This window comes from Sapajus apella, unplaced genomic scaffold (assembly GCF_009761245.1).
Source record: "Sapajus apella isolate SASKATOON/1434 unplaced genomic scaffold, GSC_monkey_1.0 scaffold316, whole genome shotgun sequence".
NCBI lineage: Eukaryota > Metazoa > Chordata > Mammalia > Primates > Cebidae > Sapajus > Sapajus apella.
Genome location: NW_022437256.1, coordinates 45,047 through 61,298, shown reverse-complemented (window position 1 = coordinate 61,298; position 16,252 = coordinate 45,047). Strand labels below are relative to the sequence as shown.

General features: G+C 43.9%; 1 protein-coding gene across 5 annotated transcripts in view; it reads left to right on the top strand.

Moving 5' to 3' along the window:
- The first annotated feature begins 848 nt into the window (after window positions 1-848).
- GOSR2 (golgi SNAP receptor complex member 2) overlaps window positions 849-16,252 on the top strand; it is a 16,598-nt gene continuing 1,194 nt past the window's right edge. Inside the window, exons 1-5 of one of the 5 annotated variants that reach the window (XM_032272162.1) lie at window positions 849-969; window positions 7,138-7,202; window positions 8,676-8,812; window positions 9,683-9,815; window positions 12,588-12,728. In XM_032272162.1, the coding sequence (XP_032128053.1) occupies window positions 7,146-7,202; window positions 8,676-8,812; window positions 9,683-9,815; window positions 12,588-12,728 (468 nt within the window). In that variant the 5' untranslated portion in view covers window positions 849-969; window positions 7,138-7,145. Of the gene's footprint in view, window positions 1,371-7,137; window positions 7,203-8,675; window positions 8,813-9,682; window positions 9,816-12,587; window positions 12,729-16,252 lie in introns of all 5 variants that reach the window. The other 4 variants (XM_032272161.1, XM_032272163.1, XM_032272164.1 and 1 more) reach the window with 4 other exon arrangements.

Below are 16,252 nucleotides of genomic sequence, written 5' to 3'. Positions count from 1 at the left end.
AAATTAAGCTGTTCATCTGACCTTCGGAGAAATCAGAGGAGAGGGAAAATAGCCATATCCCCATGATAAAGGAAGTCCCTTCTGCTTTAACCAATACAAGTAAATTAACTTTGAAACTTGTTCTTTGTTTCTGCTTTTTTTTTTCAGCCCTTTTCTGTCTATAAAAACAATCTTCTCTAGTCCGCTCGTCAGAATACTCATTCTATTTTACAGAATAAGGTGTTGCCCGGTGCTAGGATCGCAAATAGCTAGTTAAGATGTATAACTACATTTCTTGTAATTTTGTCTTTTGATAGTACAGTATATATATCTTATTTCCTTTTCCAGACCAGAACCTCTTTGAGGGCAGGAGGAAACCGGTTTTCCCCACTTTACACATGACACATAATAATCACTCATTCAATGTGGATTTATTGGATGGATAAATAGGAATGAGGGGTAGAGAGGCGGGAGAGTGACTGGACAAATGCGAGACAGGAAAAGCATGCGCCAAGGAATCCAATGGAGAGCGAAATCTCCAGGCCCCCGATTAAACGGTTTAAAGCGAAGCCAAGCAAGAACTTCCCGTCCCTCTGCGGCAGGGAAGGGCAGGTGTCCCTGCTCGCCTGCAACTTTGCTCCGAGGACCTCTCGTCAGTATCCCGCGACTGTCCTTCCCAATGCCTGACCGAATACTGAGGCTAGCCGTCTGCGAACGCCTACACCTCCGTGGTCTTCACGTGAAACCGAGCCTGTGACTACACTTATCCTTCCATCGCCGGCCTCATTTCTCTTTCCCCTTCTCCGATCTCGCAACCACTGCTAGTAAGGCGCGCGTGCGGGCAGCCCTGGCCTGCAGGGGAGGGAGGGTCCTGAGACCGGAAGCCGGAAGCCGGAAGTGGGGCTGTGAGGACGTGTTCGAAGAAGCCAGAGCCGCATCCGTGGCCTGCGGGGCCGGCGACATGGACCCCCTGTACCAGCAAACGCACAAGTGAGGGCCGCGTCGGGGAGCGGGCGGGGGCTAGGCGAGGCTAGGCCAGGTGAGGCTTGCTTCTGGAGCTGGGGCCTCGGACGTCCGCTGGGGCAGAAGAGGCCGAGTTTTTCTGCCGGGGCACTGCTGGAGATGCCTCCGAAGTACTTAATCCCTGGCGGGACGCCCAGATCAGCCGGTCCAGCCTGGGGCTTGGAGACGTGGGGCAGATGGCTCCTGGGGTCTGCAAGCCCGTGACTACCTACTGGGTAAACTGGGTGAGGGGAAAGTGGCACCTGGAGGTTCTAAAACTTTGTCCGGCATCTACTCGGTGCTCCGGGTTGGTAGAGCTCGAGAGGAAACATGGGGTAGGAGACACCGCCCCTGCCCGCAGGAGTGTACTGCTTAATTGGAGAGTCAAGGCACGTACGGGAAAATATTTGTATTTTTACTTGATTTATACTAAAGACCACATTTTTATGGTACAAAGAAGTTGCTGTCCACGTGGCATTTACTATTAGTACTTGTTAATCGTATCTGGTTACAGGTTATCACTAAGGAAATCGAATTTTCGTTTAGCTTTTCACAACTTAAATTCCTTGGTAGTGTCCTTTATTCGCATCGTCCTGCACTTTTGGAACTCGCTGAGATTCGTAGTTGAGTATGGTAATGCGGCCATACTTACTCTATTTTATGGCGACAGAATTTTATGATTTTTTTTTTATTGTAAAATATACACAACATAAGATTTACTATTTTAACAATTTTTAAGTGTACAATTCAGTGACATTAAATACATTCACAACTTACATCACTACGATCCATTTCCAGAACTTTTGCATCATCCCAAACAGTGCCCATTAATCAGGCACTTCATTTCTTCCTTCCAGAGCACCTAGTAACCTCTGTTCTACTTCTCTCTACGAATTTACCTATTCTAGATACTTTATGTAAGTGGAGTCGTACAGAATTTCTCCTTTTGTATCTAGCTTATTTCACTTAATGTTTTCTGAGTTCATCTATATTGTAGCCTGTTATCAGAATTTCATTCCGTTTTATGACTGAATAATAGTTGTATGTATCTACCACATTTTATTATCCATTCATCTGTTGATGGGCACTTGGGTTATTTCCGCCTTTGGGCTATTGAGAATAATAACTGCTGTGAACTCTCATGTACAAGTTTTAGTTCCTCTTCTCAATTTTTTAGGGAAAAAAACCTATCCTGTTAAGAATCCTATTAAGAACTTTCAAACTTACGCTGTAGTTTTGTTGATTAAAACACCTAAAATGACACTCCCAAGGCCTGGAAATGAAAGGCCCTGACCATTAGGAATAAGAGGATGATGATCTTCTTACGCTTTCATTTTCTAAGCTTATGGGTTTCTTTTATTTTGGCGATGAAGGGTTTCATTTGGGTGGGCGAAAATGCAGAACCTACTTTGTAATGACAGAACTTTCTTTTACACTGGGGAGCCCTAGTCTCACAAACATAGGAAGGGACTTAAACTAGCCTCTGAGTCATTTAGAAAAAGAATGAAGCGAAACTATGTTCATGTTACTGAGAAAGGGCAGGTCTTTTACAGTAGCAGGGCACAATGGGAATAGTAGTGCCTTGAAGTTAATCTGTTACGTATGGTCTTATTTAGTTAATTTAGTGAAAAGATGTTGCCAAGAAGGCCATGACCCATTTTATAGTCAAGAATAATTTTGTGTAGAGAGTCTTAGACTGTACCTGTTTTCAGTGCAGCTAATCACAGAGAAATCTGCATAGCTTAGAAGAGGAATACTAAATGGTGCCCCAAACAAGGTGTGTGGAGTGTAGATAAACTCTGTAGGCCTCCAGCTCCAGCAACACACCCTTGGACTCTAGCAGTTTGCCAGTTTTTTCTGTTAAGGATCAGTTTTAAAATAGTAAATATTTTAGGCTCTGTGGGCTGTACAGTCTCTGTAGTGACTGCTCTGCTGTTATATCGGGAAGACAGCCATAGACAGTATGTAAACTAATTGAGTGCCTGTGTTCCAGTACAGTTTGTCAAAACAAGCAGTGGTATAGCTTTGCCTCATAATTATTAGGCTCTCTATTACCCTGACACTCATTCATTCAATGAATATTTATTGAGCACCTACTATGTACTGTGTACCATTCTCAGTGCTGGCAGCACAGCCCTGCCCTCGAGGAGTTCACTTTCTTTCATGCTGCAGTATCTTCTTTTTTCTCAAGTGCTGCACTAGGAGTGGGAGTTCTGGTTCTAGACCTCCTTACTTTGTTTTTCCTTATCCGTAGAATGCTATTATAGTGTGGGCTGGTTAAACTGTAAGGCTCCTTTCAGTTCCATGATACAGAACTGGTGACTGAATTACTTTCACAGGAAACACGTGGAGTCTGGAGAGCACCAGCGATGAATTTTCCCAACTGCGGAAATTAACGATTGTAGCTGAGTTGACACAACAGTAGCTGAGCATACTAATTTTACTGGAACTTTGAACCCAGTTTGTGGTTATCTCTTGCCATGGCCCTGAATACATTGAGTACATTGGAATTAGATTGACATTTTAAAGTTACTTGAAAACTCCTGAACTTACCTGAACAATGAATGAATGAAAATAAAAGATGAAAAACAGAATAAACATTTTACACTTAAATATTTCATTTAGATGAACTTTATAGAGGAGCTAATAGCCAAGCTTCAATTTTTGAGATCCCAGTGGTTGTAAAGGTGCCCACATTTGTCCCCTGCGTAGTCCAAGATTAGTCCCTTGTCGTAGACCTTATTGCTGGGATTGTGACTCAGTATGTCCAGGGCACAAGAAGCACTACATTTAACAGGCCCCCCAGGTGATTTTGATAAGCAGTTGGGCTTAAGAACTATTACCTTAAGACCATTTTTTTCTTTATAGATTTTGCCCTTTAATGAGCTAAATGTAAAGGCAAAGTGAGTGAAATGAAAATGACCAGATTGTTGCCACTACTTTAAAGTAACAACAAACACGTGATACTGTATAGGTTACACAGCATTTTCATGCTCACAGTGGTCAGAGGCAGCCTGGATGCTTAGTGGGTGTGTATTACAGGGTTGTGGGGGGGGTGGGGGGGTGGTATGGTGAGTAGTTTCATGAACATTTAAAAAGCACTTCCATTCAAAAATTCTTCCTAGATCTTTTGTAAACCCTTTTTAGAGACAGCTGCAGTGACCTTGGCTTATTTGCTACTATTTCTCTGCTCTATTATATTATCACCCAAGCCCACCCCATGGGCTGCTTTTTCCTCATGTCCATGCTCCCAAGTCATGCTTGTGTATCACCTGTTTCTAATTGACTTGCAGCCACCATGTTGTGTTGTCAGAATTGCCAGTTCAGTTTGAAACATTTTCCACTTTAGTAGTTCCCACCTTACCATTGGTACTTGCTTTGTTGTTTCACATTTATCTTTTCTTAGCATGAAATGTAGCGACTGGAATTGTATTATTGGCTACATCTTCTCTAATTGGTTCAAAGCAAATAGAGATTGGATGGGAAAAGTCAATGGGTTATGGGCCTGTACAAAAGTGCTTTGATGAACATCCCTGCCTTGCATATCTCCTCAGTGTATGCCAGGACCTCTCTAGGACGTATTCATCAAAGTGCTGGGCCATAGGATGGATACATGCTTTATTCTACTAGTTATTGTTAGCATTTTAAGCATTTTACCAATTTATAATCCAGCTGGGTAATGAGAGCTTTGGTTTCCCTATATCCTTATTAATGCGTAAGTCTTCAACCTTTAAAATATTTGTCAGTTTGATGGGCTAAAGAAATGTGACCTCATTGCTTTTCATTTGTGTTTTCCTAGTTGATTGTCATTTTGTATGTCGATTGACCATTTGGGTTTTCCTTTTTGTCATTTGCCCTTTCTTCATTAAGAAAAAAAAAATGCGTTGTTTGACTTTTCCTGTTGATTTGTAACAGTTCTCTGTATGTTTTCTGCACATCAATCCTTTGTGAATCTGCTGCAGATATCTCCAGTCTGTGCCATTTATTTATTTATTTATTTATTTATTTTGTGGCTTTGGTGTACAGATGTTTTTTGTTTCAATGTTGTCAGTTGTATCCGTTTTTTTCCTTTGTGGTCTGTGGGTTTTGTTGGAGTGGGTAGTTTTGGGATTTTTGTCTTGCATAGGAAGTCCTCCTGTAACCTAGGTCATTTATGCACGTCTATATTTTCTTCAGAAAGTTTGAAAGCTCTGCTTTTCCCATTTAGGTTTTAAGCGAGCTTGAGTTTATTTTTATGTGTTACCTGAGGTGTCCTTTTTCTGTATGGATAACAAATCAGAGCTGTTGGCATTGATTGTAGTCCCTTCTTTCAAAAGCTCCCCAATACATGGGGCTGCGTCTGGCTCTCTCTCGCGTCATGGGTCAGGTGTCGGGTTTGCCTTTCCTTGTCCGTCTGTACCTGTGCTGCCACCATATTGTTTCCATTGTTGCTGCTTTATAAGTCATAATGGTGGGTGGGACAAGTCATTTCTCCTCCTCCTCCTTCAGAGTGGTCTTGGCTGTTCTTTGCCTCCCCCACCTTTTTATTATGTCACTGTTTCTGTTGGTAATATTACCAACTTTCAGAATTTTCTGTTAAGTCACCATTGAAAATTTACCTCACAGCCTACATCAGGACTTCATTAGAGTCCTAATTCTCTTTTCCATTCCTGTTACCATCCAGTCCCCTACACCTGTTCCCATGGTTGCCCTGATTGAGATGTCAGCTACTTCAGGCGGCATTCTTCCATCAGCCCCCTTAGCTCCACACCCCTGCATCATCCCAGAATATCCCACACTTACTTTCCAGAAGCAATGGTCTGGTCTCGGACTCTACTAGTGATTTCTAGTTGCTTCTCAGGGCTACAGGCCTAGGAGCACTTTGGGGAGCCATTTGACAGCTCGCCCAGCTTCTTCTGGTGCCCAAGGGCATGTCTGGAGGCCACAAGGAAGCCCTGGAAAAGACTGGGCACAAGCTGAAGCCAAAGTTGGGTGCCTGGCTGGCACTGGTAAATTTGGAGTTATGGTTTGCAGTATTCACGGTGAAGAATGGTTGCTGACCATCCAGGGTTGGGGATGATGTGAGAGCCCAGCAGGCCCCCTTCATGTGGGCTCTAACTTGGGTAAGCACCAGGAAGTGGATGGTGTGCCCAGCATAAGCAGTATCCCAAGGTCTGATCATGGAGGACCGCTAGGAAGGGTCTTGAGGAGGCTTGGGAATCCTCCAGAGTGTGTGACCCAGATCCAGGGTATAGTGTTGCATTTCCAAATGAGGTGGCTTTCATTCATATTGTCAGGGAAGAATGTTTACCAAACAGGTGGTCCCTGTCTTTTAGGACCTTCCTCTGAATGGTTTCCTACAGTGAGTTACTTCATCTTCCTCTCCCTCGACCTGATTCTCTTTCAAGCAGCCCACCCTGCTTTTAATCCACATGACATGTCTTGTATGAATTTTTACATATCATTTTCTTCTATCTTCCTTCACCAAATGATGCCTCCTTTCTTCAAAAGTGATGCTCAGAATTCTCCGTCCACAAAACTGAACCTGGTTTCTCTTTCTCAGTCCCCCCTCCCCTCCGTCTGTTTGCATGTGACACCACTGTGCAGAGCAACCCCCTTTCTGTTTGTTTACACTTATGTGTATTGCTTTTCTTGTAAATCTTCCCAGGGCTTGTTCGTGTCCACCCAGCCTGTCATTCCTAATTATGTTGTTTCTGAAGGACAAGGATTATGTCTCCCTCGCCCTTTGACTCTTCCTAGTACAGGCCAGTGCTTAGCACATTGGGTCATAGAACAGAGAGTAGGATTGGCGGGGTCCAATTAGAGGTTTATCACTTGCTGTGTGACCTTGAATGAGTTACATAACCTTTCCAGACTTACAGTTTTATTTATAAAATGAGGATGATAGTGGTACTTGCCTCATAGGGTTATTGACTTGGCAAAGTATCTTGGATTTGGTAAGCGCCCACAATCTGCCTATCAGTGTTATTATTAGTAGTTAAGATATTAGAAACCATGCCAAAACATGGAGCCTAAAGTGCCACATACAAATTTTACAGTTCGGTGATGCTGTCAATTTAAATCAGTTACATGTTGGCATCCGAAAAATTGTCTTTCCTGACTGAAGCGCTGTTGATTACTCCCATCTCACTCATTTCCTCCCTCTTCCTTTGATAGGCAGGTCCATGAGATCCAGTCTCGCATGGGACGCCTGGAGACGGCAGACAAGCAGTCTGTGCACTGTGAGTAATTAACTGTGGAGGCCAGAGTCCTTTCTCTGATGACAGGGTGCTAATGGGCTGGGTTTCCTGACTGCACTCTGCCTCGGGGGCTTAATGATTCAGCATGGAATGAGTTTTGTTGTTAGGGTGGACAGAAAAACCCTATGGCAAAGTCACTGATTTCCCTGAGTGTGCCCTTTGGAATCCCACAAGTCTTATCCCCCATTACCCCTCCACTCAACCTGACATGGCCCTATGGGAATGGAAGCGCTTGCCTCCATCTGTCTTAATCTAATTACCTAGTCCTTAGAGGAATGTACTGCATAAAAATTCAGAGATGTTTAACTGGAATTGGCTATTTCTTCAGAGCTGAGAACTCTGGCTTTTTAGGAGGATTATTTAGAAACGAACAGCAATATTAATTAGTTTAGTTCCCACAGCATGGTTTCTTTTGAGAAGCATGCTGATTTTTTGTTTTTTTTCTGCGGGGCGGTGGAGGGGGTGGTTTCTATTCTAAGGAAAGGTCCTTTTTGTGAGTTGGTCATATGGACACCACCTGCGGGGGCTGCCTTCCCACCTCACTGCTGGGCTCCCGCCGGGCCCATTCCTCCTGTTCTCTCACGTCTCCTTTCACAGCTTCAAAAGCTGCTCTGCTCTTGGTTCTGTGCCCCACCTTGCTCTAATCTCTACTCTCTTTGTTCACTGTGGGCGCAAAGGCCTAGGAAGGAGCAGTGTCACTGCTGTCACTTCTTTATGGGGCAAGAAGCAGTCTGGATGCTTTCTTTTGTGTACATTTTCACTTCTTTGTTCATCGGACTTTGTTTGCCTTCTCAACAATCTCATTGTTACATGATTAGAAATGGAAAGAGGTGATTTTGCCAGTCTTATCAAAAGGGATAAGGAAAATGACCGTATTTATCATATCTCTTTACCTCTGTGGACTCTTTCCTGGGCCTTTCCTATTGATATTTGGTCTATTTTGGGAACGTCAGCATTGCTCAGCCCACCCATTCTTACAGAAAGCTTTAAGGGAACTGTTCTCTGCATGTTTCACATACTAATCTTCCCCTTCCTTTTTTTTTTTTAATTTAAAAAAAAAAGCCTTATTACTATTCAATTGGCAGTCTTTTTACTAGTTATTTATAATCCATGTCTGAGAATCCCAAAGAAAAAGAGACCTATAACAGAAAGCTTAGCTTAAAGTATTTATTTGGACAACCTTTACATGTTTATTTTCTAAAAGTAGGACATTTATTTCTACAGATTTACCTTCAGCCTTTTTTTTTTTTTTAAAAAAAATTGGCATTGTATGTCATTAACAGCTATATACATGTACTTTTTTCAAAACAACATTTACAGCATAACTTGAATTTTTTTCTGTTATTCATTAGTGTATACATGTTTCTCCTTTTGAAATATGTGTTTCTAGTTTATTGGATATTGAAGAAACGTGTTATTTATCATTCTAATTTAAATTCACTGTCTTTTTTCCAGCAATTATTCTTTTTTCTCTTTTGTGCAGTAGTAGAAAACGAAATCCAAGCAAGCATAGACCAGATATTCAGCTGTCTAGAACGCCTGGAGATTTTGTCCAGCAAGGAGCCCCCTAACAAAAGGCAGAATGCCAAACTGTAAGTGCTGACCTCTGACATGGCTCTCATACTCCAGGCCTGGCAAGACAGGCTTTTCTTGAGGCGGGGAGGCGATAGAATATTCTGAAAACCCACGTACATGTTGAAAAGATAAGACTAAGCAAGTAAAAAGCGCCCCCAAAGGCCACAATTCTATTCGAGTGATACCCCCTCAAAATAAATAGCCTATGAGGTTTGTGACTCAGAGGCTTTGTGACCCCTTACCTCTTTGGTGTCATTTTGAAATTTTGCCTCCAGTTCTGTTTTTCTGAGTAGACCCATGGCCACCTGAAGCCTAATGTTGCCATGGAGTTTTGTTCTGCTCTTTGGTTCCTGCTGGGTTTTTCTTGGGTTGAAATGAAAAATCACTTCAATCAGTCCACCTATAATGAAATACTGATCTAATGTTTGATAGTCCACCATGAAATTAAAATGAAACCACTCTCTCCACCTCCACCCCCAGCACTTGTTTCCAAAAGTTTTATGAAACTGTGGATGCTTTGCCTCAAAGATGCCCTTGGGCTTCTTCCAGGAGAGCGATATAATCCATAGAAGGTCAGGAAGAGGTCAGTGAGCCTGCTTCCTGTCCCCTGTTCTCTGTCATGCATCCAGAATCAGAGAGCAGCAGATACTGAAGTCAAGCTCCCGGAATCTTGCATGCTACCATCTTACTTTAACCACGAATTACTTCTTTACTTTCAACATCATTGATCGAAATCAGATCTTGCAGGGGCGGGGAGCGGGGGGAGTATATCGTGGGATGGTGTGGGGAGAAAGAAACGCCGTCTTTTCCTCAGTACAAAGCCTGGCCCCCTCAGACTCTGCTGACCTGAGTTCCTGGAATTTAATCTCTCTCTCCATCAATTCCAGTCGGGTTGACCAGTTAAAGTATGATGTCCAGCACCTGCAGACTGCTCTCAGAAACTTCCAGCATCGGCGCCATGCAAGGGAACAGCAGGAGAGGCAGCGAGAAGAGCTTCTGTCTCGAACCTTCACCACTAACGTAAGCCAGGCATGCGGTGAGGGTCGGCCTGCACTTGACAGAGTTCAGATCTCTGAGCGTCATCTGTTTTAGAGGGTGTCTGAAGAAGACTGATGAGGAGGAAACCAACTGGAAATGACAGGAACTTTGTGCATTGCCATAGAGACTAGCCCTGGACAGAGGAATCTCCTTTTCTAAGACAAAAACCTGAAGAGGAAGCAGTTAAATTGAAGGGGAATAGGCAGAGGTGAAAATTACCTGGTTGGACTGGTCTGAGACAGAAAGATGGAAGTTCACATGGTGGAAACGTTTTTCTGATCAGATAGAGATAGATGAGTAGAACTTAGGCCATTTGTAGAGAAGGCAGCATTTCAAAGCTGCCGGTGGGCAGTTGCCATTGTACCGAGTATGTGTGTGGTTCCAGTGTCAGGTGCATTAAAATGTTTCTGCCTCTAGTCTGAGCAGCAATTTGGAGGAATTTGTTAACAGATGTTTAGGGTTAGATGGACTGCTTGCGAGAGTCTGCCTGAAAGTGTGTTGGTTTGCACGTTTGATTTCTCAGAACCCATTATCCCTAACTGGATCATTTCCTGCGCATGGCTGTGGAACATACTGGCCTTTTCTGTGTCCTATGTAATATATTCCACTAGGTGAAGTGTGCTTTGGCTTTCTGTATTTTGTTTTTTACAGAGATTTATTTTCTAAACAGATGTTAGCTTTCTAAGCCTGTCGTTAAAATTCACATCATTTCCTGCTTTGTATGTTTAACCCTCAATGCTGTATCCTTGCTTTGCAACAAATTGCCCCAGGTGTTTCAGAATATGCCTACATAGTGTTGCTTCTCCAGAGTAAGCAGTCAAGTCACAGTGTTTAACAATTCAAAAATTATAATGAACGATAAGACACACTAAAAGATGCTGCCTGGATTTTACATTGTTATAATGTAGCATTCAGGCCTTTTTTAGGTCAAGGATAATGGCTCAGGATGATTCTGCTTTTTTGCCAGCCTGGCGTGATGCTGTGCATACAGTCAGTTCCTAACAAACATTGACTTGCCAGATGAAACTTCTTCCTGGTCATTCTACCATCTGGAGCTATAATACATTTTTTCTGAGAGATAATGGCCCATCAGCCATACCGTTTTAGATAGGAGGGTAAGAAGATTTGTATATAAGCAACATTCCATAAGTGCTTGTCAGATTACTGAAGGGAAGTCTCTAAGTGATCCTTTGAAACACTAGTGTCTTTTGACGCACTGAGCATCAGCTGCATGTGGAACACTAGTGAATTCAGGCACTAGGAGTAAAACGCATGAGGAAATTTAAAAACCTGACTCCTGCCTGTGAGGAGCTCCCTTGTTAGCAGGGGCAGTTGAAAATGCACATGTGCAAAATGATTCCGAATTTGGGCAGCAAAAAAACGGGGGGCAAAACTTTTTTTTTTTTTTTTTGACAATTGAAACTGGGGTTTAGGGGTAAAAACAGCACTAGTAGGGCCCGGCGCAATGGCACGCGCCTGTGATCCCAGCACTTTGGGAGACTAAGGTAGCAAATTGTTCTGGAGTTCACCATCCTGGGTGACATGGTGAGACCTCATCTCTACAAAAAAAGTATAAAAATTAGCCGGGCATGGTGGTGTGCGCCTATAGTCCCAGCTACTCAGGAGGCTGAGTTAGGAGGATCACTTAAGCCTGGGAGATCAAGGCTGCACTCGAGCCTGGGTGACAGAATGAGACCCTGTCTAAAAACAAAAAACAAAAAAACCCCAAAACAAACCCCAGCACTACATGGCAGGAGAGTTTGTGATTGGCAGAAAAGAGACAGGACACTCTCACAGCTGGTGAGGACCTGGCTCCTGTCTGTAGTCCACTTTCAGTGCACAGGTAGAGCCACCAGGATGGCCCTTGGTGTTTCTCTCTACAGTATGGGTAACAGGGCAGGCCCTGCGCTCAGTACCCAGACTCCCACGTCCACGGGACTTCTTACCAGCTCTGTGATCTTGGACAAGTCATTTTACCTCTCTGGGCATTTTTTCATCTGTAAAATGGGGAGGCCTACGGACAGAATGCTTGAGCACAGGAGTTCAAGACCAGCCCGAGCAACATGGTGAAGCCCTGTCTCTACCAAAAATACTAAAAAAAAAAAAAAAAAAACTGGACATGGTAGCATGCACCTGTGGTCCCAGCTACTCAGAAAGCTGAGGTGGGAGAATTGTTTGAGTCCAGGAAGCTGAGGTTGCGGTGAACTGAGATCGCACTACTGCAGTCCACCCTGGGTGACAGAGGGAGACCCTTTCTCAAAAAAAAAGAAAATGCAGAAGCACAGCCTCCTTTATCCTTAGTCAACCCTTAGTCTACTTGGAGAGCTAAATTGTAGATAAAATAGCTAAAGGACAAAAACAAACATTTAACACTACATTAAGGGGAAGCCACGGAAAGGAAGATTTGGAACAAGCTATGTTAGCGAGTAGTCAGAGAAAGCCTTTACGAGACACCCAGTGAGATCTTGAAGGAATAGCTCTTCCTAAGTGGAGATAATGCTACAGAGGCAAGAATGAACGCTACTTGTGGAGTGGAACTCATTTGGAGAGTGACAGATCTAAGGAAATTCCTCTTCCGTGTGGACAGAGGCCACCCCGGGCCTTTGCATGGCGTTTTTATCCATTAGATCCGCTGATTCTTGCACCATCCCCTCTGGCTGTTCTGGCTTGGCCTCGGCCAGCAGAGCAGTCAGACCCCAGGAGCTGACTGACTGACAAGCAAAGTTAATCTAAGTGCCTGTGTTTCTTTCCCAGGACTCTGACACCACCATACCAATGGACGAATCACTGCAGTTTAACTCCTCCCTCCAGAAAATTCACCACGGCGTGGATGACCTCATTTTAGATGGGCACAATATTTTAGATGGACTGAGGAACCAGAGACTGACCTTGAAGGTGGGGTCCCTGCTGGGGGACAGGGAGAAGGCCTGTTGTTATAGCCTCATCCAACAGTTCAGTACCTATGTTTATGTTTTGATTATGTGTCCTCAAATTGTGATATTTTGAGGACACGACAGAGTCCTTGAGTTTGGGATCCTTTCTGTTGGAGTTGAGTTACTGTGAGACTGAACATACCCAGTTCCTTTGCCAGTGCTTGAAAGAAACCATAAAGTGGCCTCTCTCAGTATCCAAGTCTTTTCCCATTTACTGAACTTACCATGAAAGTGACTGCTACTACGAGGGGTCCAATCACAGGCTGAGAAATTGTGTTACAGAATCTACTCTTGGAAGAATGAAGACGTGGCTGTCCTTTGGTACCTCACTCTAAGGTGGCTTTCCCTTAGGACCCCTACTGTGGACTGCCTTATAACTGCAACCTTTTGTATTTCAGTAACTGAATCCCCACTGTGCGGTGTTAGGGCCACCTGGTTGTTTGTAGTAGATTAGAGCTTCTAAAGCCTGTGCTGGTGATCCCAGCGACTCTTCACTCTCTAGCCTCGGGTATTCCTAGAAGCCCTGACCAGTTGGCACTGCTGAGACTCAGCCCCTGGGAGTGGTTTACAGAAACATTACACAGACTCTGATGTCAGTCATGATGTTTCAGCCTCTGCCCTTTTCCTGTATCAGCCCTAATGGATAATAGGGTGTGGGCTGTGTCTGTTATCAGGGTGTGGTCCCCTGTGAATGAAGCACTCCCAGCCACTGAGCTGTGAGAAACAGTCATTCGGAAGTGTGAGCTTTATCTTGGTTTTTGTTGGACCACATTGAGCCTCTCAGCTCCACAGGACTTCAGTACATTTCTGAACAGTCCCTGCCATCTCTACGGGGGAGAGGTTCAGGCAAGCTGCAAGTGACACTCGCCTCCTGCTGACAGTTGCAGTGTCTCAGATGGCCTGGAAGGGTGGTCTCCAGCAGCCTGCTAGGCTCTCCCCTTTCGTGAGAGCCACCTGTAGTGATCTGAACTGATACGTGTTGATTAGTCTGCCCTTTCTTTAGAAAACTGCTACTCTCCTTTTTATATATCAGAAAAACACTAGAGGCCTTTTAGGACCAAACTCCGAGTCATACTGATGAAGAGCCAGTGGGGGTTAGAGTGTCCTGTTAAGGCACATATTAGCTTCCCACTGAAGTCTGGCCGCACTGGGGCATCTGCACACCTCTTGACATTCACACTGATACCAGAAGGGAAGGCTGGGAGGTGCCTGGAGGTTGAGACAAGGTTTTTATTCACTTTCCTCTGCACACCTGTGGCTACTTGGTGTTTGTCTCTTGATTCCCTCCACCCGCCTCCCACCCTATCTCTGTTGGGATTTTTCACTTACGCCATTCGAAAGGAACATAGGAGCAGGCATGAAGGGGCTAGGCTGAAGCACTCTGGGTGGGGCCAATTTGTGGCTGAGAATGAATACGTGTTTTGAAATTTATGGTCATTTTCAAGTGATTTAGAAGGTTGATACTTAGCTTCATACAGTGATGAAATAATCTGCATATTCAGAGCTAAGCAGGACTTTAGCAAGAGTCTGATTTGTATTATCACTATCTCAGAAAAAAACATTTCTCTGACCTCTAATGGCAATGCAGTTTGACTTGTAATTTCCCTAACTGAGGCTTGTTAATTGCTGTCTGGGCAGAAGGTAGAGTTTGGATTCCTGTCCTTGATGCCTTACGTTGATCTCACTTCCCTAGCTTCTCTCGGTTGCTCATTAATGTGTATTTATTTAAAAAAGAAAGAAAGAAAGAAAAAGGATATGAGGCATGAGGTTTGATGCTGTCCATACAAGTTGTAGTGGGTGATATGTGCTGAGTGACTCGGGGTCTGCCCGGCATTCACTGACACTTGTTACTTAATACATTGAACATGCTTTAAGCTGAAAGTCAGAAAGCAGTAGGGAAGGGCAGGCTGGATGGTTTGGGCTGCTGGTTTAGGAATACAATACCCTTTTGTTCTGGTGGTGGGTGATGCCGTTTATAGAAGGGGCTTTAGGGCCAGGCACTATGGCTCATGCCGGTAATCCCAGCACTTTGGGAGGCCAAGGCAGGTGGATCACCTGAGGTCGGGAGTTCAAGACCAGCCTGACCAACATGGAGAAACCCCATCTCTACTAAAAATACAAAATTAGCCAGATGTGGTGGTGCATGCCTGTAATCCCATATACTTGGGAGGCTGAGGCAGGAGAATCACTTGAGCCTCAGGAGGCTGAGCTTGCGGTGAGCCAAGATTGCACCGTTGCACCCCAGCCTAGGCAACAAGAGCAAAACTCCCATCTCAAAAAAACAAAAAACAAAAAGGAAGGGGTTTTAGGTCATTGTGTTGGTGTCTTTCTGTCTTTTCCTACTTCAGACCTTCTTGTAAATATGGACCCAACCCCACCCATTGTACTCAGAAGAAACCCCAAAGAGTCTACTCTCTAAATAGGTTGGTATCAAGGATTATTGGAACTCGAGAGCCAAGAACAAGTTTTTTTATGTTGCCTCTTTTTGTAGTATAAAATATTCTAATTTTAAGTATTTTTGTTACAGAAATACAGATAATTTACAGACAGGAAGGTGTACAGATGATGTTTTTACAGTTCAGTGAATTTTGGCAAATGCATCCACCTTTGAAACTCACCTCCCATCAAGGTCCAGACCATTTCATCACCCCTGAAAGATCCCTCAGACCTCTTCCCAGTCAGTTGACCCCTCTGCCCTAGGCAGCCACTATTGTGATTTAGTTCACCGTGCATGAGTTTCGCTTGATATCCGACTTCATATAAAAGTATTCATACTACTCTCTTCTGCATGGCATCTTTCTCCCAGTTACGTTTCAAGGTTTATTCCCATTGTTACGTATTTTGTTCCATGTTGGCAGTCAGGTACTTTTTATTGTGTAGCAGTATTCCATTGGTGCAGGTAAACCATAATTGGTTCATTTATCTTCTGACTAATGACACCATAGTTTTCAGTATGTATTTATATATGTATTTTTTCGAGATAGGGCCTTGCTCTATCGCCTAGACTGGAGTGCAGTGGTGTGATCTCAGCTCACGCAGCCTTGAACTCCTGGGCTCAAGTGATTCTCTCATCTTAGCCTCCCAAGTAGCTAGAACCGCAGGTACACCTGGCTAACCTTTTTTTTTTTTTTTTGTAGAGACAGGGTTTTCCACTACATTGCCCAGGCTGATCTCAAACTCCCAGCCTCAAGTAGTCCTCCACCCCTGCCTCCCAGAGTGCTGGGATTACAGGAATGACCACTGCACCTGGCCTGTTCGCAGTTTTTAGATACTCTCCTGTTTTTTTCTAGAAGGTTTAATTGTGGTTTTAGCTTTTATGTTTAATTCTTGACCCATCTCAAATTAATTTTTATATATAATGTGAATTGAGGTTCAGCTTTTACACATATAACTGTAAGAGGGATACATACAGGGCCAGCACACTGGCTCACGCCTGTAATCCCAGCACTTTGGGAGGCTGAGGCAGGTGGATCACAAGGTCAAGAG